Raw genomic sequence first — 23,708 nt, 5'->3', positions numbered from 1 at the left:
TTACTCCAGAAACCATTTTAATTCCGCAGAAGTATTGAGTGAAATCTTTATGTCCATTGATCTCTATTTATCTGCACCCATAGTTTTGGGAAAACAAATTATCATCCAAATTGTTTTCTTTGCAGAAATATTATGCCCTTAAGAAATCTCATAACAAGTTATATATCCTGCTCAAGTGTTTGTCCAAATGTTGCCTTTTATAGAAAAATATTTTCTTGTTGTCAAGCCAACATAATAACACACCCGTAAAAAAACTTTAATAAATGAAATGTAGGGCAAATGCGAGTGCCTCCAATTCAATGGGACTCCAGGAACTGAATGAAATCAGGGATTAAAATTGTAGCGATTTAGAGGCTATGAGATTTTTTTATCTGTTTTCCTGCTAGAGCTGTGACGTTGTCATTTTAATAAATGAAATTTACACCAAATGTAAGTGACTCAAATAAATTAGGACTCCAATAGTAATTTAAATCAGGTAATATAATTCTGGAAATTTAGAGGCTTTGAGCTTTTTAATCTCTTTTCCTGCGAGAGCTCTGCTAACATTGCCATTTAATTTTCTACAATAGACTAAAACCATGATGTAAACATTAATTTCCATTTGAAATTCTCTGCAAAGTCCCACAGAAAGATTGTGCCAATCACAGACATGTTTTTACGAGGGCTGTGCTAAAAAAACGATTTGGCAATATATTGCGATATTTATTTTCGCGATATACTACATCGATTTCCAGCTCTTTTTCTTTTTAAACACGGTGTGAACTACAAGCTCTGTTCCTGTTGATGTCGCAGTACAGCTAGCTGCCCAGAATTGCCGGGTGACATTTTCGGTAGATTGAAAAGCTAGAAGCAGCATGGCAGATGTAGCTGACAAAATTACAGTGGTCCTTTCAAAATATAAAGCCTATGTGTGGGTGCACTTCGGTTTTAAAAACAAACCTTGGAGCATGGACGTGGATAAAACCAATGCAATAAGCAAGCTTTGTCACGCTGCTGTAAAATATTCAGGTAACAAAACCAGCTTGCGAGTGCACCTTGTCAGACGCCATGCAGATATAATGTTACAGCAGCCTGGATAACACCACTAACAAACTTCCATCTACCTCAGCTCGAGTCGTTGGTGCATTTAATTTGTCATGATTTGTCATGGTACTGCGTGAAAAACAAAAGCTGCTAAATCTGCCTCAACACAAATTGCTCATTGACATCATTACCAGATAGAATAGTGCTCATGACATGCTGCACCGCTTCTTAGAACAGCAGCCAGCCATCCATGCTGCCCTCCTCTTCTCTGAGGAAGACAGAGAAGGAGATCTGCACCCTCAGTGAGTAAGACATAACAGCTGCTGAAGAAGTGGTCACTGCTATGAAGCCCATGAAGGTAGCTACACTTGTTATGTCAGAGACCACTCCAACACTATCAGTTGTATTTCATTTATCATTGTGATGTATTAAGACTACCCAGATTGTACACAGTAACTTGTATTTCAGCTCTGTTTTTAAATTTTCAGTGAACTGCGTATATCGCAGTAGGTATCGTATCGTTATCCATGTATCGTAATATGTATCGTATCGTGAATTCCTTGCCAATACCCACCCCTAGTTTTTACTGTTGTCATGGTTGTGCAGTCTGATTTGTCAAGAGTGTTTGTCCACCTGGAATAATTAGTGTTGAATTATTTATTATAGAGCCATTACATCCAATTTCACATTAGATCAGCGTAAGACAGTGCAATCTACTGAAGCAGCTATCATGAGCCAATGGTGTGATTGAGAACACTCATATTGACTGTGGTAGTAGGTCTGATTGCCTGCTTGTAAGTTCACTGTGCTCTCTGTCTAAATGACCTCTCGGCTGAAATGCCTCGCTTTACCTGAACATATATATTGGCAATCATCAACGGTAGGGAATATATAGATGTCTGCTCGGAATACCTGATAGAAAATGCACGTGGGCCGAGAGAGTTGAATATGAAATGCAATCAGGCGAGTTCACTAGGAGCTGTTTAGGGGGCCTTCGCAAGATTGGATTAGTGTACGGAATTGATTGGCCTCGTTGCAGAGCTCAGGGTTGTGTTGATTGTTAGATGCGATGCATCTGGGGCTTGTAATCATGTCTTCGATAATACAGGTGATGAATAGGGTGATATAGTGATGGCTTCCTCTGCCCAGCTTGCAAATTATGAGTAGTGATTTATCACCCTGAAGCAAAAAGGTGTCTGCAAAAATTGGGACTGAATTTGACCCATATAGGTGAAGTTTTAACCAAGCCCTTAACATATGCACAGAGCTTCAAACCATGCCCAGGGGTTTTGGCCCTGTTTACACTTGGCATTGACCTCCATTGAGATGCATTTACACCTGGTATTAATGTGTCTCAAATCTGTCTCCTGTGGTCGATCTTCAAGAGGAGGGTCTCTGATTTGATGACTACATACATAATTTACTCCCTCAGCATGTTTCTGTTATTTTCTTTTAAAACTCCACAAAACTGGAAAAGTTTAAAATCATTGTTTTGGCACAGTTGATGACTGACAGGTGAGTCATTCACTGTTGACCATGACACATCAGGAAGCTTTAGCCTTTACACTTCTGGTCACATGTGCTTCTAACCTCCAAATGTAGTTTGAGTGATCCGATGACCATGGCTTTTAATGTGGTCTAAACTAATTCCCCTTTCTCTTTAGTGAATGATTGTCACCTTCCTGAAGAACAATTTTAGATTTTTGTATCCTTCACAGCTCATACTTGAATACTTTTACTTTGCAGTAACACTTTCAGTATTGACTTGCACTAAACCACTTGCAAAGCTGTAATAAAGCATTTTGTCTCATAAAAATTGAGTAAAAGTGATGTAAAGCTGTCTATAGAATAATTTCACAAATAATGTCTCAGCACTTACACAGTCTCAGAATGGTTTTATAGCAGGCAGTAACCCAGTTACCTTGCTCTGGGCAGCCTGTTGCTTACAAAGGCACAGAACAATATTAACATGGTCTTGTTGACTGGTGTGGCAGATCTCTTGCTTTCAACTGAAGGAGGAAGCGGGTGCCGGGTAATCATCCAAACGTAATACATTTATTTTACACACACTTTTCAGTGTCACACATTACTGGGTGCTTTTCAGCACCACATAAAATACACACACTGCTTTTCAGCAGTCATGTCAAACACATTGACACACACACACACACACACACACACACACACACACACACACACACACACACACACACACACACACACACACACACACACACACACACAGCTTTGTGCATCTCTCTACTCTCTCTCTCTCTCTCGAACTGCGGCTTTGACTCCTCTTTATCTCTCTCCTGGCTGATTGCGATAATTACCCCCAGAGCCATCCAACCTTATCGCTCGGCCACGCCCTGCTCACCACAGTTGGTATAATGACAGTTAAACCTTCTATGTGTAATACAAACTTTGATTGTTTGGATGGAGATATAATATTTTGAAAATCAAAACTCTCTTTAATAAGTGTTATTCCATTCTATCCTATCCTATTGCAAACTACCTCAACATCAAAACATCCCATTTATCAAACAATATTATATTATTATACTGTAGATTTTGAATATATTCTATTCTATCTCAAACTCTTTCAACATCAAAACCTTATCTTCAGTGATTCTAGTCTCTTCTAACTCAAACTGCTTTAACATCAAAACATATTCTCTTCATTTACCTTGATTCTATTTTATTATATTTGACCTTAAACTACTTAAAACATCATCTTCAAGGAACATGTTGTATTCTATTCTATTCTATTCCAAACAAAATAAATTCAGCATAAAGACATAATCTACAGTTAGCTTATTCTGTTCTATTTTATTCTATTCTACCTCAAACTACTTTAACATCAAAAACTTATCTTCAGTAATTCTATTCTATTTCAGACTACTTTAACATAAAAACATCATCTACAATTAACTAATTCTATTCTATTCTACCTCTAACTATTTTAACATCAAAACCTTATCTACAATAATTCTATTCTATTCTTTCCAGTCTACTTTAACATAAAATATAATCTAAGATTAACAAATTCTATTCTACCTCTAACTATTTTAACATCAAAACCTTATCTACAATAATTCTATTCTATTCTTTCCAGTCTGCTTTAACATAAAATATAATCTAAGATTAACAAATTCTATTCTACCTCTAACTATTTTAACATCAAACTTTATCTACAATAATTCTATTCTATTCTTTCCAGACTACTTTAACATAAAATATAATCTAAGATTAACAAATTCTAATCTATTCTATTCTACCTCAAACCACTTTAACATCAAAAACTTATCTTCAGTAATTCTATTATATTCCAGACTACTTTAACATAAAAAACATAATCTACAATTAACAAATTTTATTCTATTCTACCTCAAACCACTTTAACATCAAAAACAAATCTTTAGTAATTCTATTCTATTCCAGACTACTTTAACATAAAACATCATCTACAATTAACAAATTCTATTCTATTCTATTCTACTTTACTTCAAACCTCTTTAACATCAAAAACTTATCTTCAGTAATTCTATTCTATTCCAGACTACTTTAACATAAAACATCATCTACAATTACCAAATTCTATTCTATTCTATTCTACTTTACTTCAAACCACTTTAACATCAAAAACTTATCTTCAGTAATTCTATTCTATTCCAGACTACTTTAACATAAAACATCATCTACAATTAACAAATTCTATTCTATTCTATTCTACTTTACTTCAAACCACTTTAACATCAAAAACTTATCTTCAGTAATTCTATTCTATTCCAGACTACTTTAACATAAAACATCATCTACAATTAACAAATTCTATTCTATTCTATTCTACTTTACCTCAAACCACTTTAACATCAAAAACTTATCTTCAGTAATTCTATTCTATGCCAGACTACTTTAACATAAAAACATCATCTACAATTAACAAATTCTATTCTATTCTATTTTACATCTAACTATTTTAACATCAAAACCTTATCTTCAGTAATTCTATTCTATTCTTTCCAGACTACTTTAACATAAAAATATAATCTAAGATGAACAAATTCTGTTCTGTTCTGTTCTATTCTATTTTACCTTAAACAACTTCAACATAAAAACCTTATGTTCTGTGATTCTGTTCTATTCTGTTCTATTCTATTGTACCTCAAACTACCTCTTCATAAAAGCCTTAGAGTATCTTCAATGATTCTATTCTATTCTGTTCTATTCTGTTGTATTCTATTCTATTCTTGTATTCTATATTTACCCAATTCTTTCAACAATTTTCCCATTTTCCATGTTCTATTGCTTCCTATTCCATTTTATCTGCTTATTATTCCTTTCTGTACTGTAGTAATATCTAGTTTCTGGTCATCTTATTGTTTGATGGTTTGTCTTCCTCCTCTAGGTTCCTTCATGATGGTGAATGCTTCAGGTCGTGCATCAGGTCAGAAGGCCCACCTGCTTCTCCCCACACTAAAAGAGAACGACACCCACTGCATCGACTTCCACTACTCCCTGTCCAGCCGGGATGGGTCAAGTCCTGGAACCCTCAACGTCTACATAAAGGTGGACGGTGGACCACAGGGGAACCCCATCTGGAATGCCTCGGCTCCAGTCACTGAAGGCTGGGTGAAGGCTGAACTTGCCATCAGCACCTTTTGGCCCAACTCCTACCAGGTAAGACAAATGTAACTCCAACTTGGCATGACAAATGTAGCATCCATACTGGCAAACCTTGAGTGAGCTGTGATAGAATGAGACGTTACTGGAGGTCACCTGCTAGAGAATAGTGATAGCAACGCTAATGTCATGGGTTTGATTTCCAGGGTACACACATACTAATACAATTTATATATTTTGAATATACAGTACTTTAACATGAATAAATTTGCTTATATTGAAGTTACATTTGAATATAAGCATCTACGAATTACATGTACAAATTATGTTCTTTTGTAAGTGACTTTCAGTAGAGTTGTGTTTTGGTTCTTGGTGTGCATGGATATCCACCAGGCTTCTTAACTAACTTAACCACCTAGAAAGCCATGGTCCACCAGCTGAACCAGCACCAAACCACCTCCAGACCAGAGCAGCATAAACTAGAATAGGAATTCATGTTGATTCAGTTGGATTAGTTTTTTTGCAGGGTGAGCCACCATAGAAAGCCCAGAACAAAAGTAAAAAAAATATAACGAGAGTGAGCGAGTGAGGGGTAATAAAATGATGTACAAAGTATTGTAATGTATGTCAAATTTTCGCCCCTTTTGCCACTGAAATCGTCAAGTTTATTTTCTGTCTTATATTCGTGGGGAATGGCATCAATTGAACTGCAGAGAGGGGCAGTAGATTGCTCTCTGCTTCAATTATAACAGCAATCATCATCCCCTAATCTAACCCACAAATGGCCCTGGTGAATAAGCTTTTAGACGTTAATTTTAGATCTGTCTTTTTGCTTATTACCTCTCACTCTCTTTTTCTTTTTTCCACCTTTTGCCTCTCAGCACACAGATCTCTCTCCATCTGTCTCTCTTTGTCTGCTATTTACTTGCCTTTTCTTTCTGTGTATAGATTTGTCGGTCAATCTGTGCAGTGAAATACTCTCATAAGATTAGCTGTGTAATTGAATTAACTGAGGGGAACAAATATTTGCCTGTGCAGGGAATACTGGGCTTTATTCAGCAAATAGCATTCTAATATTTGCTAAGGCCAATATTTGCTTAGGATACTATTTGACCAGCAGGCAATTATAAAGCTTCTGTGTATGTGTGTGTATATTTGTGTCTATGGGGTGAATCTGACAAAAATATGTCCAGGTAACATTTAACCCCACAATCAATATTTTTGCCATTGTGACATTGTTTTCATGACATGAAATTCCTTCCCCATTTCCATAATGCTTTCAGGCTTTTTTGTAATTCTCATTATTCACAAAGATGATTCTAATTCTATTCTCATTATTTAATACAGTAACTGTTTTTATTTGTATTTAATTCAACATAAAATAAAAGAAGTACAACAAATACTGTCATATATACATACATTTAAATAATGTTCTAATTATTTTTTAGTTTTACAGTATCGAGAATGGTATTTATTTGCATTATGGTAATGAGAATTAAGGTGAAACATGCTTAAGTGTCATGAAAATAATGTCAAATGGAAATGTCTTAACCAGGGTTCATTTTCTTTAAAGGGTTAGTTCACCCAAAAATGAAAATCATCTTGTGATTTACTTACCTTTAAGCCATCCCAGATGTGTATGACCAGATGTGTATGAACCGAAATTAAGATTTTTATAAGCACATTTCAGCTCTGTTTGTCCATACAATGAAAGTGAATGGGTGCCATCAGGCTGCTGGCTGTTTGATTGTCCAAAAGTCATATTTAGGCAGCATAAAAGTAATCCACATGACTCCAGTCGATCAATTAAAGTCTCCTGAAGCAAATCGTAGGTTTGTGCAAAAAAATGTGTTGACAAGTAAAACTTTATTAACTTAATCACTTCCTGCCAGCAGTCGACACATCACGTTGCTGTGATGCGATGCAAGCGCGATAGCGCATTCACGCGAGAAGTCGGAAGTGTGCGCTTTGTATACAACAGAGGAACGAACGCATGCAAGAGTTAGGTCATTTCAAACAGAAGTCTATCACTGGCCAGAAGCAACGATATAAATTTGAAATGTTTTAAGTAAAAAAATTGCATACACCAACCTATCGGTTTACTTCAGAAGACATTCATTGATCGACTGGAGTCATATGGATTACTTTTATGTTTCCTATATATTCCTTTTGGACTATCAAATAGGTGGCACCTGTTAACTTGCATTGTATGGACAAAAAGAACTGAAATGTGCCTACAAAAATCTTCACTTCGGTTCTGTTCAAGAAGGGAAATCATACACATCTGGGATGGCTTAAAGGTAAGTAAGTCATGAAAGAGATTATATTTTTGGGTGAACTATTCCTTTTAGCAAAATGCAATTCTGCATTTTTTTTTCTTTTAATTTGGGGTTTTTATTTGCATGGTATTCCCAAAGATGCTCACCATAGCTGGTCATCTTTTAGTAAATTTGCCAATTATTCAAACTTTTTAAGCCATTTAGAGCTTTAAAAAGCACACACTTCCCACGCTGAGTTGAACTTAATCAATTGGCTGTTAAATATCGAGAACTAATATCAACTAGAAAGTCAGTCTCTGGGATCATAAACTGTACTGAAAAATATCCCACTGTGAGTTTGATTAGAGCTACAATTTTGCCAGATAAGTGGCCAATTTTTCCAAAATGAATCTCGGGGTTAATTGACTTGTGTCCTGCCGTGATACATTATGAAACGTAGGGTGCCACTTTCAATGTGACAACGTTTAAAGAGTAAAGTCTTATGATTTTCAAAAAGAAAGCAAATGGATTTTTGAGCTTAATGATTATAGATTTTTAAAGCAACCAAATCTTATTCACGCTTGCAGATATTCAAACTTGGTGCATTGCATAGCATGAAACCAGTTGTGATGCAACCCAATGAAATATGCAGAAGCGTGAATGGGATTTGAGCGCTAAAGTGTGTGTGTGTGTGTGTGTGGGGCGGGGGGGGTATTTTGGTCTGTTTCTCACAAAAGGTATCGTATGGCTTCAGAAGGCTTGGAATATAGTGCACAAGTCACGTTAACTACTTTAACAATACATTTATGGTACTCTTTCGTCATTATATACTTTTGTGACCACATTTGGTTTTGGACTAGATTAGGTTTCATTGTACATTGAGCATTCATTGTCACTGATGTCGAAACACAAAGTTACGAGAATGAGAATAGTTTCCAGAAACTATTGAACTGTATTCTCAAATAACTTGCCTGTTGTTTAATCTAATTTCGAACCCTTGCGACTGGAAGAGTAGATTCAGTCCTTACTTTTGTTGCCTCATCACAGTGAAGGAGAGCATTTGGGAAAGCCAGGGACTCAAGTGCATGCAAATGTCCAGGTTTTGGCGTGACAATGCCAGCCCTTGGCAACTCTTGAGAGTGAGGGCACTGTTCAGACCACACATGTCTCTGCCACATGGCGTATACAGTATGCCATGCAAACCATGCAAGTCCCATATGTTTGTCCTAGAGAAAAAGAAATATGGAGGTGTCTGTGTATGAATTTGTGTTTAGCGATTTTCACTGCTTGTACACAAACAATTGTGTACATGCCTTTATTTACTCAGCCGTTCTAAATTTAACTTTTTAATAATTTGTCTTGTGATCTCTTTGATGAACAACAACAATGGTGTACTAAGCCGATGGAGCTGATTCTGTATATTCAAGAATCTGTGTGTAGCCCACTCAATATTTTCATCTTTATTTTTACTTTAATTTTTATGTTTTAAATGTATTTTGTGCTTACATGAGTCAACTTTGAAATGTGGTGTGTTTAAATGTAGATATCTTGTATATTAAGAAGTATTTCTCTTCTTACCAGTAAAATGTCCATATTGGCATGACTGATTGCATGTAATCAGAAGTTTGAATGTGTTCCCTAACAAAACCTGTGGTGGAGGGGGAAAAAGTGAATGCCCAGGTGATTTGATTATGAGATCTTGAGATGTCCAAGAGCAGCGTCTGAAAAAGAGTCAAAAGATTTGGAATTTCATATGTAGTTCACCTTCATATTATGTAAGGTCAGTGTTAAAACATGTTTTCTCCCTCTAGTCATTTTATTTGGACACTAATCTGCCATTTTTGTTGGATTTTGACAGAACTGTGAGAATATTTACGCACCCACGAACTGTCTTTCAGAGGAATATTGTTTCCGAACAGCGTGTGACCTTCTATCGAAGAGCTCACTCTTATAAAAGTCTCAGATCACAGACAAAGAACTGCTACACCCAGGATAAGTTTCCGGTTGGCCAATGGATTGCTCGACGGAACCCGAGTCGAATCCCGAGTGCTGTCCCTTTCTCTCAACATTGTGCATCATGGCCTGTAATTCTCTTCATCATTCTCTAATCTGGATTGTCACATTCGCTGGGGTTGCGTGAGTGAACCTGCTCTTCAGTGTGATTCATCTTCCTGCATTACACAACACTTGCCTTGAAATGGAGACAAACACCGTTGCAAGCAGGGGCGGACTAGGAAGAGAAATTGGGCCTGGATTTTATATAGAAAAATGGCCCAAAATTTGTTGAGTTGTGTCGCTGTACTTTTCTGCATATCGCGGCCCCCTTTGGCATATCGTGGCACCGTTTTGCGGCCCTCTTCAGCCAGTCGCAGCCCATTTGGCATAATGTGGTGGCCCGTTTCAGCTTATGAATGGAATGACCCACCAGGGTAACCAACGGATGACCCACCAGGAAAAGTCCCGGTTCTCCCTATGGCCAGTCCGCCCGGCTGCAAATGATCTATCAAGGAGTATTTCTTATGGGCCCCAACGAAAAAAGTACACAAGCACTTGTTTCAGTCAAAACACTGAAGAATTGGTTATTTTTGTGTCATTGAACAATTGAATCATTTGAACACTGATTCATTTGAGAGTCATCTATGGATTGAGAGTGTGATTCAGTTCATTGATTAATGGTATTTGATTCAGTTAATTTGAATGTGAATACTGGTTCTTTTGAGTCATTGTTTGCTTTTTGAATTGGTTGGAATCGATTCAAAGCTTACTGTTTCGAGTTTGAACATTCAAAGAACAATTGATCTTATTTTATTGGGAGGGAAAAGAAAAAGGGAGTCATTTAAATACATTTTAAACTTTCAAGAAAAGAGAAGGGAATTTAATATCTCAATTGTTATATTTGGGGTGAATTTATATACAAGAGTTTTTATTTTATATGCATTTATTTTATTTGTGTTAATAAATATGTAATTTGTTAATTATTACAAATTGCTGTAGTGTTTAATTAGAGGATTACATTTGAAATAGTTTAAATACAAAGAACATACAAGACAAAAGGAGAGTTTATTTCATTGATTAGAGGCACATACTAATTGAATTTAATGTATTTCTAAATTATACCCAGTTGTAAGATTGCAGAGAAAAATCCAGCCAGTTCCCCATCAAAAGCTGGGCACCCAGGATTCCTACAGTACTTGTACAATGGCATATTTACCTGTTACCAGAGGGTTACATTAGTGGAGTCACAGCTGGGATTGTTTTCCGTGCATACAGTGAGTAATATTAGGCTCATATTTCCCCTCTCATTGATTTGCAGCATTTGTGTTAATATGGACACTTTTCAGGCTGCTTAGTGGAGCCGCGAGGCCCAGATAAGTCCATCATGCTGCATTGTACTAAGTGATGTCCCCATTGATGTGAGAGATGAAACTGTTGCAGATATGTTAAATACAGTGAAATTATAGAGACTAATAATAGATACTACAGGAACTAAGTTGTTTATGTTGATTGAGACTAGTGTAGACATTGATCTTGATACTGTACCTACAGAGATATGGAATCCTGGTTAAGTGGGACCCTGGGGGGTTCACAAAGTTGTGTGCTGTCTTGTGGCATCAGATCCTGAGTCTAGAGATGTTACTTTTCAGGAGAAATTTTTGTCTTTGCAGCAGCAGGAAGGAAAGTCAATGGATGATGTGAGATCAGGTGAATGTGAATGTTAACATGGACTTGGTTAATGCCATTGACCATCTTGTTGAAAAGTGCACACACATGCCTAATGACACACTCTGTTACTAAAAATTAAGAATGTTCTCAGGATTGAAATCAGTTCCTTCCGTGGAGGAGGAATATTATTCCTGGATGGAACAGGCAGCTCAAATGGTCAGTGAGTGGCTATGTGCGGAGTCTGTAAAGAGGCAATGTACAGTTGAGAGTTTGAGAGGACCTGCTGCTGAAATAATCAGATTCCTGAAGTTAAGTAATTCAGCTGCAACAGCTACTCTTGATACTGCTTATGGAAATACTGAAAGTGTCTCAGATATCATGGCAAAGTTCAGAAGTACTTTCCAGGGAGAAGGTGAAAAACTCCTTCACTGAATTCTGTTGATAGAAGGAATTAAAGCTGAAGACTTAAACTGAATGTTCGTGGAGAAGGTTGTTAAGGGAGCACTTACCACTGACATGGTAGCAATACGTCTGAGTATGACCCACACTCTGCATGAGCCCTCTAGCTTTTCTCAGCTTCTGTGAGAGGTACAGGAGGAAGAGGATTGGATTAGTGTTAGAGATGGTGTAAAATTGGTGGTCTCTACTGCAGCTTTTCCACAAGTCTCCAACTTGACAGAGTTGAATAGATAAAAAAAAGAAGTGAATGAGCATTCCACTCATTGTAAATCCTGTTCATGACCGTCCTTCAAAGAAATCAGGTTCTGATTATCATGTGTCAGATGCTAATGCTAGCAATGCACCCCCAAAGAAAGATACGTCCACGCTTTCTCATCTTGGAATCTTCGGTTACAAGTGCGGAGAGGGTGGGCATACTAAAAGAGAATGTCAAGGCAGTGAAAATCTGAGAAAAGTCCACCAGAAGTTGATTAAAATTTGTTGTTTGGGAAAATTATAGGGAGTTCAGTGAAGGAACGGCACCGAGCTCCACTTGAACTGCGTTCCAATTTTTGTTCTTCAGAAAAACCCAAATGCTCTTCTGAAATCCCTTTAGGCTTAGTAGGTCCAAATTCTAAAGTACCTGTTCGGATTGAGGGGGTTAATGCTAAAGCTCTACTTGACAGCGTAGATGCCTTTAAATTTTATGCAGAGTTATAGATCATGATGGATGTTTCTGGTTCTGGCAGACCTAACTAAAGCGGCCTAATTGTGAGTTGAATGATAAACAATGTGTATACCTGGCTAAATAGATGAGTCTTTAGTCTAGACTTAAACTGAGCAAGTGTGTCTGCATCCCTAACAGTGTTAGGGAGACTATTCCATAGTTTAGGAGCCAAGAATGAAAAGGATCTACCTCCTTTTGAGGATTTTGATATTCTTGGAATTATTAACAAGCCAGAATTTTGTGATTGTAATGAACGTGACGGAATATAGCGTGCCAGAATGTCACTTTAGTACTGTGGAGATAGACCATTCAAAGTTTTGTATGTAGTTAAACGAAATTTGGTAACACTTTATTTTGATGGTTCCAAGTAGATATTTAACTGACTATAAGTGACTATTTAACTGACTATAAGTGACTTATCAACTGGCTTGTTATAGTTAGTAAACATTGTTTCAACAAACATACAGTAGACTATCAATAGCCTGTATTACTGCAGCAAATACAGCTTATCGACTGACTTGCTATAGCTAGTAAACAGTGTTTCAAAAACATTCAGTAGACTTTCAGTAGTCTGTATATAGATCTCTATTCATGATCTTTTAATTAACTGATGTTCTCAACAATAATGTAAGTATGTAAATTAAATTAAGTAAATTAAACTCTAAAACATGGAGTTCTGGAATATATTATTATTATTATTATTAATACAACAAAAAGGAAAACATGATTTGGAAAATAATAAAACGGGGGAGCTTCTTAAAAAAATGCATCCTTGATTGAGAAACACTTGAAGGAAACATGCATTTCTTTTAATGTATTATTTATATTGAAATGTAACTTTTTAAATAGGCTAATCAGGTGTCTTCATTAGCACATTGTCATATTTGCATATTTATGATGTGGCACCGAAATGTTTATTGAGAACCGTGAAATTTCACTGGCATCGGTACAGGCTACTGAAATTTGGTACCGTGACAACACTAATATATACACGATAAATGGCAATTGGTTTGATTTTTAGTGTGGCTTAAGTGTCCAAATAAATTGTTGGGTCACTGCATGCTGGTCTTTCCTGTAGGGAAAACTCTATTTCTTTATTTTTAGTCTAGCAAGGATCTGCCCTGTTGATTTGGATCTTTTTGGTCCTTTTTTTGCTTTAGCTTCTATTCAATTTGAAACATCCTGACTTGATTTAAGCGCTTGATTTTCTCTTCCCTCTTCTCTCGTTTAGGTGATTTTTGAGGCAGTGTCTGTGCAAGGGCATCCTGGGTTCATCGCTGTGGATGAGATACACGTATTGGCCCAACCTTGCCGTGAGTGTACACACACACACACACACACACACACACACACACGCACACATTCTCTCACATTGCTGGCCACACTGCAGGAGTTCAGTCTGTCAACTGCTGTGAAAACCACTTCATGCGGATCAAGGGCTGGACAGAGAGGGAAAAATAGAGAGACCAGCAAACAGCCGAGTCCAGACTGATTGCAGAGCTGGGTCTTAGTCTCCCATTGTCCTATACACTCTCTCTCTCTCTCTCTCTCTCTCTCTCTCACATTCTTTAATACAAAGCCAGCACATATGAGTAGAATGAGGTTAATTAATATTGTTAAAGTGGAAGAGTGCATGTGGAGCTATTGCAGGACATTATAGCATTACATGGGGTTGGCAACCTTTTTGATATGAAAAAGAAAAACATGCACAAATTCTGATTTCAAAACATTTTTTGTTTTAAAATGCCCTCATTTGCACGATCAACTTTTCTAACAGTAAATAGCAACAAAAAAAGCAGCCAAAATGGATAGCAGTGGGGAGCTGTTGAGTTACTTACTAGCAGTGTTGGGTAAGATACTTAAAAAAATAATTAATTTCAAATGACTAATTATTTATAATCATCAAACATTGAAAATTGTAATCACTACTTCACTGATTACTTTATTGAATGAGTTATAACATACCTAATTACTTTCTAAAACACTTTTCTGCTCAACAAAACCAAATAATATTTTCCTCCTTGTGAATTGCTGCACTCAATTCATACACTCAGCAGCACACATTTCTCTCTTTCAATGACTTGTTTGGGGACAAACACCCTTCAGCTGTCACAGAAATGCTAACAGACATACATATGAACATAATTCATATTTTAAAAGTATTTTGCATAATATTATTTTAGCAATATGTTACTCTAGTAATGTTCTTAAAAGTAATTACATTAACTGAAAGTCAGTAACTGTACTCTGATTACAAAAATGTAATGTGTTACACTACCTTTTCACTAAAATAATAATATTACAGTAACTAATTACTTTTAATCAGATGAAACCCAACACTACTTACTAATATGAGTTTAGGAGTAAATAGTAATATTAAATGAAGTATTAGTTGATTATTGTTTCTTGTGTTAAATGATGCTTCAGAAATGTATACTTCCATACTGCTCATACTACATCTGCAGTATTTATGCACTGCAGTACAAATACCAATTTTTGTATGCCTGAAATACTTGGATGTACCAAAATGTGCAGTATACTACCAGAGCACAATGCATGGGATAATATTTGGTGGAATGCTATTGACTTCCAGTGTGGCGAATGAACCGGAATTAATATCAGCCATGATTTTTTACATTTTTAACAATGGAAGTGAAATGCATTTTTAATGAACTAATTAATGAGATGATAACAAGACACCACTCGCTAAACGGTGTAACATACTGCTGGATGAAATGCTTATATTTGCTTTAAATAGGCAGTATACAGTATATACTGCTCTGTATGCAGTATACAGTATGCAAGTATTCTATTCTGAACATTGCCAGAATTATAATGATATCAGTTTTAAATTATTTGAAAAGTAGGATAGATCATTAAAATGCCAAAACTGTCTTGTTCACTTCATTATTTGCTAAAAGAATATCTTAAGATTTCTAACTTTTAAGATTTCTTCATTAATCTTTATTTAAAAAAATGCATTTGATATCCTTTTTTTCTCCCAATTTGGAATGCCCAAAAGTCCAGGCGGCGGAGGACAAGTCTTAATTGCCTCCGCTTCTGAGACAGTCAATCCGCACATTTTATCACGTGACTTGCTGGGCATGACACCGCGGAGACTCACAACATGGGAGGCTCATGTTATTCTCCGCGATCCCTGCACAACTTACCACACGCCCTATTGAGAGTGAGAACCACTAATTGCAACCACAAGGAGGTTACCCCATGTGACTTGACCCTCTCTAGCAACTGGGCCAATTTGTTTGCTTAGCACACCTGGCTGGAGTCACTCAGCACAACCCTGATTCGAACTCGTGACTCCATGGGTGGTAGTCAGCGTCCATACTCGCTGAGCTACCCAGGCCCCCTCTTCATTAAATCTTAATGCTTTCCACATGTGATGGCAGAGATGCTAATGAAAAGAAATGCATTTTCTGAATTACTTAAATTGTAAAATATAGATATTGTTTTTGTTCAGAAATGCATACTTGCACAAATAATGCATTTGGAAGAGTGTGGGTGGGTTACTACTAAATTGAGCCACAAGAGTTCAACTAGTGCACCAGTTAAATTTTCTACTATGTACATGAACAATGATTCTGAGGAGGATAATTAAAATCACAGCTAAATATGAAAATAATTATAAGAATTGTGATAAGTGTGTATGCACCTGTAAATGCAAATGAGAGACTGTTTCTGGAAATATTGTCATTTATATAACATATACATTTAACATATACATTGTATACATTTAACATATACAAGCTGTACTAACTTACACATAAAATGGCCCCCAAGGGTATAAATGTCAATGTATATACACTTGCACCACACTTTAAAATGTATAAATGTGGCATTTATTTTAAAGAAAGATAGCACAATCACACTTCAAGCAACTCATGTCACACACACAAAAAAAAATGTCACATTATAAAACAATAGATATACTATTTTTAGTGAAATTACTTCTGAGAAAAGCTCTAGGATCTTTTGATTGCAAATGCCACTTGGTTTTAAGTGTTGGTATCTATTGCAATGACTTTTTAAGTGTGGCTTAGTGTCCAAATTCTTTTTAGGGCCACTGTATAGTTGAACAACATTGTCGATGGAGAACATATGATTTATTTCATTTGCATGCAAGTTATTTGTTTTTGATGTATCTATGTGTGTTTGATAGGCAAGACGCCACATTTTCTGCGGCTGCAGAACGTTGAAGTGAATGTGGGACAGAACGCCACCTTCCAATGTATTGCTGGAGGCAAATGGTCACAACATGACAAACTATGGCTTCAGGTGAGTCATGCACGCAAGCACGCACAGACACAAACAATTAGAGAGAGTACAATTGGTCAATTGGTAGAGTACAGTGCTCGCAACAGCAATGTCATGGGTTCGATTCCCAATGAACACTCATAGTGTTAAAAAGTATACCTTTAAATTACTGTAAATTGTTTTTGAGAAAACTGTCTGCCAAATAAATAAATGTAAATGTAATATCATACCTGGTTTGATTATAGACACATAGCAAGCCGTTTTTATCTTAAGCAACAATCTTTTTATCTGTGAATGTGTGTGCATGTTATTTAATATTCATTTGCATTGGATAGTTTTTCACCTCTATCTCAAGACAAATTACTTGACAAAACTTAATAACCTGGTGGAGATTTTTGTCAGCAAGATTCTTAAGCCTTTGTCAGTGTCCATGAAGTCTTGGATAAAATTGCTTTTCCCTTGACTGCAGAATGTAATCCTCTTCCTATCCTGTGCCTCTTCTCTGAGACAAAGAAATAACACCAGTTCTCATTGTGTAAAATGTTTGTAGGGATTGTGATAGGAGTATATGTGGCACAGTATCGTTCACATATTTGTATTTCAGGTAAATTGTTTTGTATGTTATGGTAATTGCAGACACTGTGATATTTATAACAAGGCATGTATGGAAAAACCAATACGAATGTAATACTTCTATTCTCTCTTTTTAAGATGAATAATTTTTTAGTGATAAAATACTTTTTACTTTCAAGTTAGTAAGCCATTATGTTTTTAGAATCCCAAAGATTTCCCCCAACAATGTTTGCATAATGCTGAACACTTTTTATATGTCAAGTTCATTCATTCAGCACTACTCCAAGTAAAGAGATTTTCTCCATATTTGCATTAATGATATACTTTAGTTTCACTAGCATGATTACTGTCTGTTTTTCAGCAATGGAATGGCAAAGACACATCTCTCATGGTAACTCGTGTGGTGAACCATCGGCGATTCTCAGCCACTGTTAGCGTTACAGACACATCACAGCGGAGCACCAGTCGTTACCGCTGTGTCATTCGCTCTGATGGGGGGTCTGGAGTATCCAACTACGCTGAGCTCAGTGTCAAAGGTATGGAGGGAAACAGACAGCATTCATGTCACTTAAATGTCACATTTATGTAACACACATAGGAGATCATAATTGATTTCCAATATGTGGACCTATTTTCAAAAGATTGTTCCTCTTCAAAGTAGGCTTAGTCCTGCAACAACCAAAATGCAACAAAATGAATTGTGATTGTGAATTTATGATAATGATCTAATTGCTTTTGGGAGTATGAAACTGTATTCTTATGTTAATATGGTGTTTGATAAGCTCTTCAATAGGCAAAAACTATTTTTATCAGTCTGGCTGATGCGTTATCAGTTCATTTACATCAATGACGTCAACCATCTCTTCTCATGTTATTCAGCCTATCAAAGCATAAGACATTTATACTGTGTTTGCCAGCTAGTGTAGAAATGGTAACAGAAGATACTATAAAGGTAACTTTTGTTGTTACCTTATGTTTATAACCATCCAACAAATGTTGTAAATTACTAAATTTAGAGATCATATCATACATTATTAAGGTGAACATTTTTGTATATTTTTTAGAATAATCCAGTAAGAGTTTGTTTGTTAACATTAGTTAATACATTAGGTATCATGAACTAACAATGAACAATTACTTTTTACAGCATCTTTGTTAATGTTAATTTATCAAAATACTGTTGTTCATTGTTTGTTCATGTCAGTTCATAATGCATTAACTAATGTTACCACTGAATGTAAACATTTATTATTGTCAGTGTTGGGTATTGTTACTTTTAAAAGTATCTCGTCAGAATATTGCATTACTCCTTATAAAAGTAACCTAATTAATGAAAACGTTGCTTTTTATGGAAAGTAAAGCGCTACATTACATTTGCATTACTTTTTTTTCTCACCACCACTCTCTCTTCTGCTATGCTATGCATTCCATACAAATAAGCCATGCATTGCATACAAGAGACATTACAGGTCATGCTAGCTGCTGTTCAACACTCATGTCAAAACAAGATACTAAACAAACAGATATTTAGAAAGTCTACAATCATTAGGTCAGTACGTCATATTTATAAAAAGACTCAATAATTGGAATATGCATGATTTTTGTATTATTTACATGGCAGCCAACATGAATAATAACCTTACCAAATGCAACAAAGTTCAGCATCTTATGTCATCATATGCCTTGCCCATCGACAATGCCAGAGTCAACTTAAGATGTTTTTCAAAGGTTAGGATCAAATTCAGTGGGGAATGCCAACCTAACATGTTCAAGGAATAATTCTGATGATAAATGAATATTTTTCACTTCAGTCATCTCAGTGCTTGTTTTGAGTTGATCCACTGTGTGTACAGCTTACAGCCTTCTTCAAATGTGCATGTTTACACAACTTGAATGGAATCGTTTTTAATGCTACCAAAATGTCATAAAAATATTATGTTTCACAAATCACATTACTTGTTTATTATAAAACAAAATATTTGAATATTTTAAGAAATTAAGACATTTTGTCTGCATACACAAACCATGTAGAACGTTGCTCACAGCCGCTGATCCAGAGTCAGCTTTTCTCATCCCATTCTCCCAGTTAAGTTCTGAGCTCTAACATGGAACGGTTTTGAGTGAGTATTTCACCCTGCATATCATGCTGTGGCCATTGGAAGACTAGTCGTATAATCCCTCTGCCTAAATGAGTTTACTGAATATTTTTAATGCTGTTACACATGATTCATTTATGTTTCACTCACATTTGAAATGCTTTAACATGGAGCAGTTCGGCTGCAAACTGATGCAACAAAGCAACTCTGATGCACAAACAGTCAGTGGTAATTCCACGTTGTATGTAACTGTATAATCTCCTGCCTTATGCCTGTGCTAAATTACCATGGAAATGTGTGTTTACACACATTTAAATGTAGCATACATGAATCAATTGCAAGAATCAAAGTTTCACTTACCCGATTGTTACATTTTTGACAAAACGTTGCCTTATGAGAACACTTTTTTTTTTTAAACTCTTGCTGTGATTGTTCCATTGAAGCATTCAGATTTACATTCCTTTACCAGCAATATTTTGCAATTAAATAAATCTCAGGGTGGGCTAAAAGAAAACTTGTTGAGCTCTGTCCATCACTGATGAGCATGGCCCATACTCTCTAGAACTAATACCCATCAGGCACACACATACTACAACTTAATTGTACATCTCTGGTAATCAAGCCGCACACTTTCTAGAACAGGGGTGACCAACCCTGCTCCTGGAGAGCTACCTTCCTGCAGAGTTTAGATCCAACCCTAATCAAACACACCTGAACCAGCTTATCAAGGTCTTTAGGATTACTTGAAAATGACAGGCAGGTGTGTTGGAGCTAAACTCTGCACAATGCACATCCTGCTCTATGTCTCCTCCCTGAAGTTTGCACACTTTTAGTGCTGATTTATTGCAATACGGGGAAAGGAAATGTGAACAAATGCAACGTGCTACTTATTTAATGTAAAAAGTAACTCAGATTTTAATGTATTACCCCCAACACCGATTGCTATATGTAGAAATTTGCATTAATCAAGATTAATATATAGGCCTACGGTTATTGATCATTGTTAATTCATGATATCTACTGTGTTAACTAATGTTAACAAATACTGAAAAGGATTCATGCACAGTCATTAAACACTGAGCATTCATTATTTCAGCTAGCATTGCTAACCACTAGTACAGAACCCTTGATTCTCTCTCTAGTGAAGCTTAAACTCATTATCTTAAGAAACAGATCATACTGCTTAAGAAAGCAAGGAAATAACAAATAACAAAAAGCTCTCATTCCTTCTTGCAAGTTGCTATCTGCATGTTAGCATGTGGCGTATTCACTGGACTTGAGGGAAATGCTAACATCTGTTTGGCTTTAGCCATGCCCTCTGTGATTTACCATGGCCAAAAACACATTTAGTGCTGCTCTTTAGCCCTGATAAGCTATGCCTGGGATTCAAGCTTGTCCGCCCATATGGCACTTGAAAGGATAGAGGGAAAATGAGCTAAAATCCAACAGTCTTGCTGTTGGGAGAAAAAGACTTGAACAAACCCTTACATTACTGCAGTCATGTGTTAAACTGGCTTTTTACAAAATCATATAATATACACTCACTAAGAACTTTATTAGGAACACTATGGTCCTTATAAAGTGCCCGACGTGTTCTTCTGCTGTTGTATTTGCATGCCACTCCCCTGGACATACAGGTATAAAGAGGGGAAGTGCATACTGCTCATTCAGGTTTTGTGCTGAGGAGCTGAGAATAAGGTCCCGGCCATTTCAGTAGGTAGTTTAGCGTTATGGCAGTAGGGACACAACGTTTCATTCCCTCCATCAGGGAACGGAGGTTACAGAAGTAACCAGGAAGTTCCCTATCTGTCATTCACTCGATATTGTGTCGATGTAGCGACACTAGTTGTCCCCTACAAAAATGGCACAACTAGCTGAACTGTGTTACATGGACCAGCAGTGCGAGATGGGCAGACTATTGTGTGCTGTGCCAGTGCACTGGGCCAGCACGTAACCTCCAGTGTCCACGTCGGGGGGGGGTCACTCCCAAGGGGAAGACACCGCAGAGACCACATCACACCCAGGGTTGGGGGGTTTAAGTGGAGATACATCACATGGTATTGCTGAGTCTAGTTGGAAGTATGTCATGTGGAGAAGTCCCATGGTAGGTCCTACCCAATTGGGGAGGAGGCTCTACGAGCATGGTGACCGGGGCCTCTGCCCAAGGAAGATGCAGTTTGCCAACAGGGAAAAAATTTTCAGCAGAACATACAACACAAGAGGTTACCTACGGGGAACCAGCGTATGCAGAGCATCTGTCCCAGTATGGGGCTTAGTTAGTACAAGTACTGGGCTGGCAGCAAGTTTCTCAGCAAACTCAATGACCCAGTGGGCGATCCTCTGTTTGGTGACAGCGCATCCTTTCCGAATTCCACCAAAGCAGACAAAGAGCTGCTCAGAGATCCTAAAGCTCTGCGTGCGATCCAAATAGATGTGTAAAGCATGCACCGGACACAGCAACACTAAGGCTGGGTCTACCTCCTCCTGGGGCAGTGCTTGCAGGTTCACCACTTGATCCCTGAATGGGGTCATGGGAACCTTGGGCACAAAGTCCCGTCAGGGTCTCAGGATCACGTGAGGTCCCCTACCCTCTTGATGGAGGTGAGCGCCGTCAGGAGGGCAGTCTTCAAGGAGAGTGCCTTAAACTCTTCTGACTCTAAGGGCTCAAAGGGAGCCCCTCGTAGGCCTTGCAGGACTACAGAGAGGTCCCACGAGTGAACGAGGCACGGTCTGGAGGGATTCAACCTCCTGGCGCCTCTCAGGAACCTGTTGATCGGGTTGTGCTTCCCTAAGGACTTACCGTCTTCTGTGCCGTGGTGTGCAAATATAGCAGCTATGTACACCTTCAAGGTGGAGGGGGACAGCCATCCCTCCAACCTCTCCTGCAGAAAGGAAAGTACTGAGCTGACTGCACAGCTCTGGGTGTCTTTGTGTTGGGAAGAACACCACTTGGTGAACAAATGCTACTTCAAGGCATACAGGCACCTCATAGAGGACACCTAATAGAGAGCCTGAGATTTAGTGTCTGCCACGGCAGATGTTAGGCCACTGAGGTCTTCCGCATCCCGTCCAGGGGCCAGACATGGAGGTTCTGGAGGTCTGGTCGCGGGTACCAGATGGTGCCCTGTCCCTGAGAAAGAAGGTCCTTCCTCGGTGGAATTTTCGAGGGAGGGGCTGACACGAGGAGTGTGAGGTCTGAGAACCAAGTCTGGGTGGGCCAGTAGGGTGCTACTAGGACAACCTACTCCTCGTCCTCCCTGACCTTGCACAGGGTCTGTGCAAGCAGGCTCACTTGGGGGAACGCATACTTGCGTAGTCCAGGTGGCCAGCTATGTGCCAGCGCATCAACACCGAGGCTCGGACAGGGCATACCAGAGCGGGCAATGGGAGGATTCTGGGAGGCGAACAGGTCTACCTGTGCCTGTTCTTACGACTCCAGATTAGCTGAACCACCTGAGGGGGGAGTCTCCACTCTCCCTTGCGGGTGACCTGCTGTGACAGAGCATCTGCTGTGATGTTGAGGTCACCCAGGATGTGAGTGGCTCGCAGTGACTTGTGGTGCCGGTGACCCCAGTGGAGGAGACGGTGGGCGAGTTGTGACATGCGAGGGGAGTGTAAACCTCCTTGGCGGTTGATATATGCTACCGTAGCCATGTTGTCAGTTCGAACCAACACTCGAATGGCCCTAGATCAATGGCCAGAACCTCCGCAGGGCGAGCAGTATTGCCAACAAATCAAGGCAGTTGATGTTCCAACGTAGCCATGTGCCCGACCAGGAGCCAGAAGCTGCATGGCCATTGCATACCATGCCCCAGCCCGTCTTGGAGGCATCGGTCATAAACCATGGCGTGCCTGAAGACCTGTTCTTGGGGAACACCTGCCCATAGAAATGCAAGGTCGTTCCAAGGGCTGAAAAGGCGGTGACAGATAGGCACCATGCCCATCTCAGGACTCGAGTCCGTAGCCAGAGCTAAAGCGGTCTCATGTGCATCAACCTGAAGCTTTTCAGAAGCTTCAATTCAGAAGCTTCTGAAA

General features: G+C 38.1%; 1 protein-coding gene across 6 annotated transcripts in view; it reads left to right on the top strand.

Moving 5' to 3' along the window:
- Positions 1–23,708, top strand: part of LOC127646731 (receptor-type tyrosine-protein phosphatase T-like) — a 343,034-nt gene that overhangs the window by 113,624 nt on the left and 205,702 nt on the right. For all 6 annotated transcript variants that reach the window (XM_052130581.1, XM_052130582.1, XM_052130580.1 and 3 more), the window contains 4 exons: positions 5,432–5,703; positions 13,964–14,045; positions 16,910–17,025; positions 17,939–18,113. In XM_052130581.1, coding sequence (XP_051986541.1) covers positions 5,432–5,703; positions 13,964–14,045; positions 16,910–17,025; positions 17,939–18,113 — 645 coding nt within the window. The remainder of the gene's footprint in view (positions 1–5,431; positions 5,704–13,963; positions 14,046–16,909; positions 17,026–17,938; positions 18,114–23,708) is intronic.

Source organism: Xyrauchen texanus, chromosome 7 (assembly GCF_025860055.1).
Source record: "Xyrauchen texanus isolate HMW12.3.18 chromosome 7, RBS_HiC_50CHRs, whole genome shotgun sequence".
NCBI classification, from domain to species: Eukaryota; Metazoa; Chordata; class Actinopteri; order Cypriniformes; family Catostomidae; genus Xyrauchen; species Xyrauchen texanus.
The sequence above is the reverse complement of the archived record's forward strand: the minus strand, read 5'-3'. Positions and strand labels throughout refer to the sequence as shown.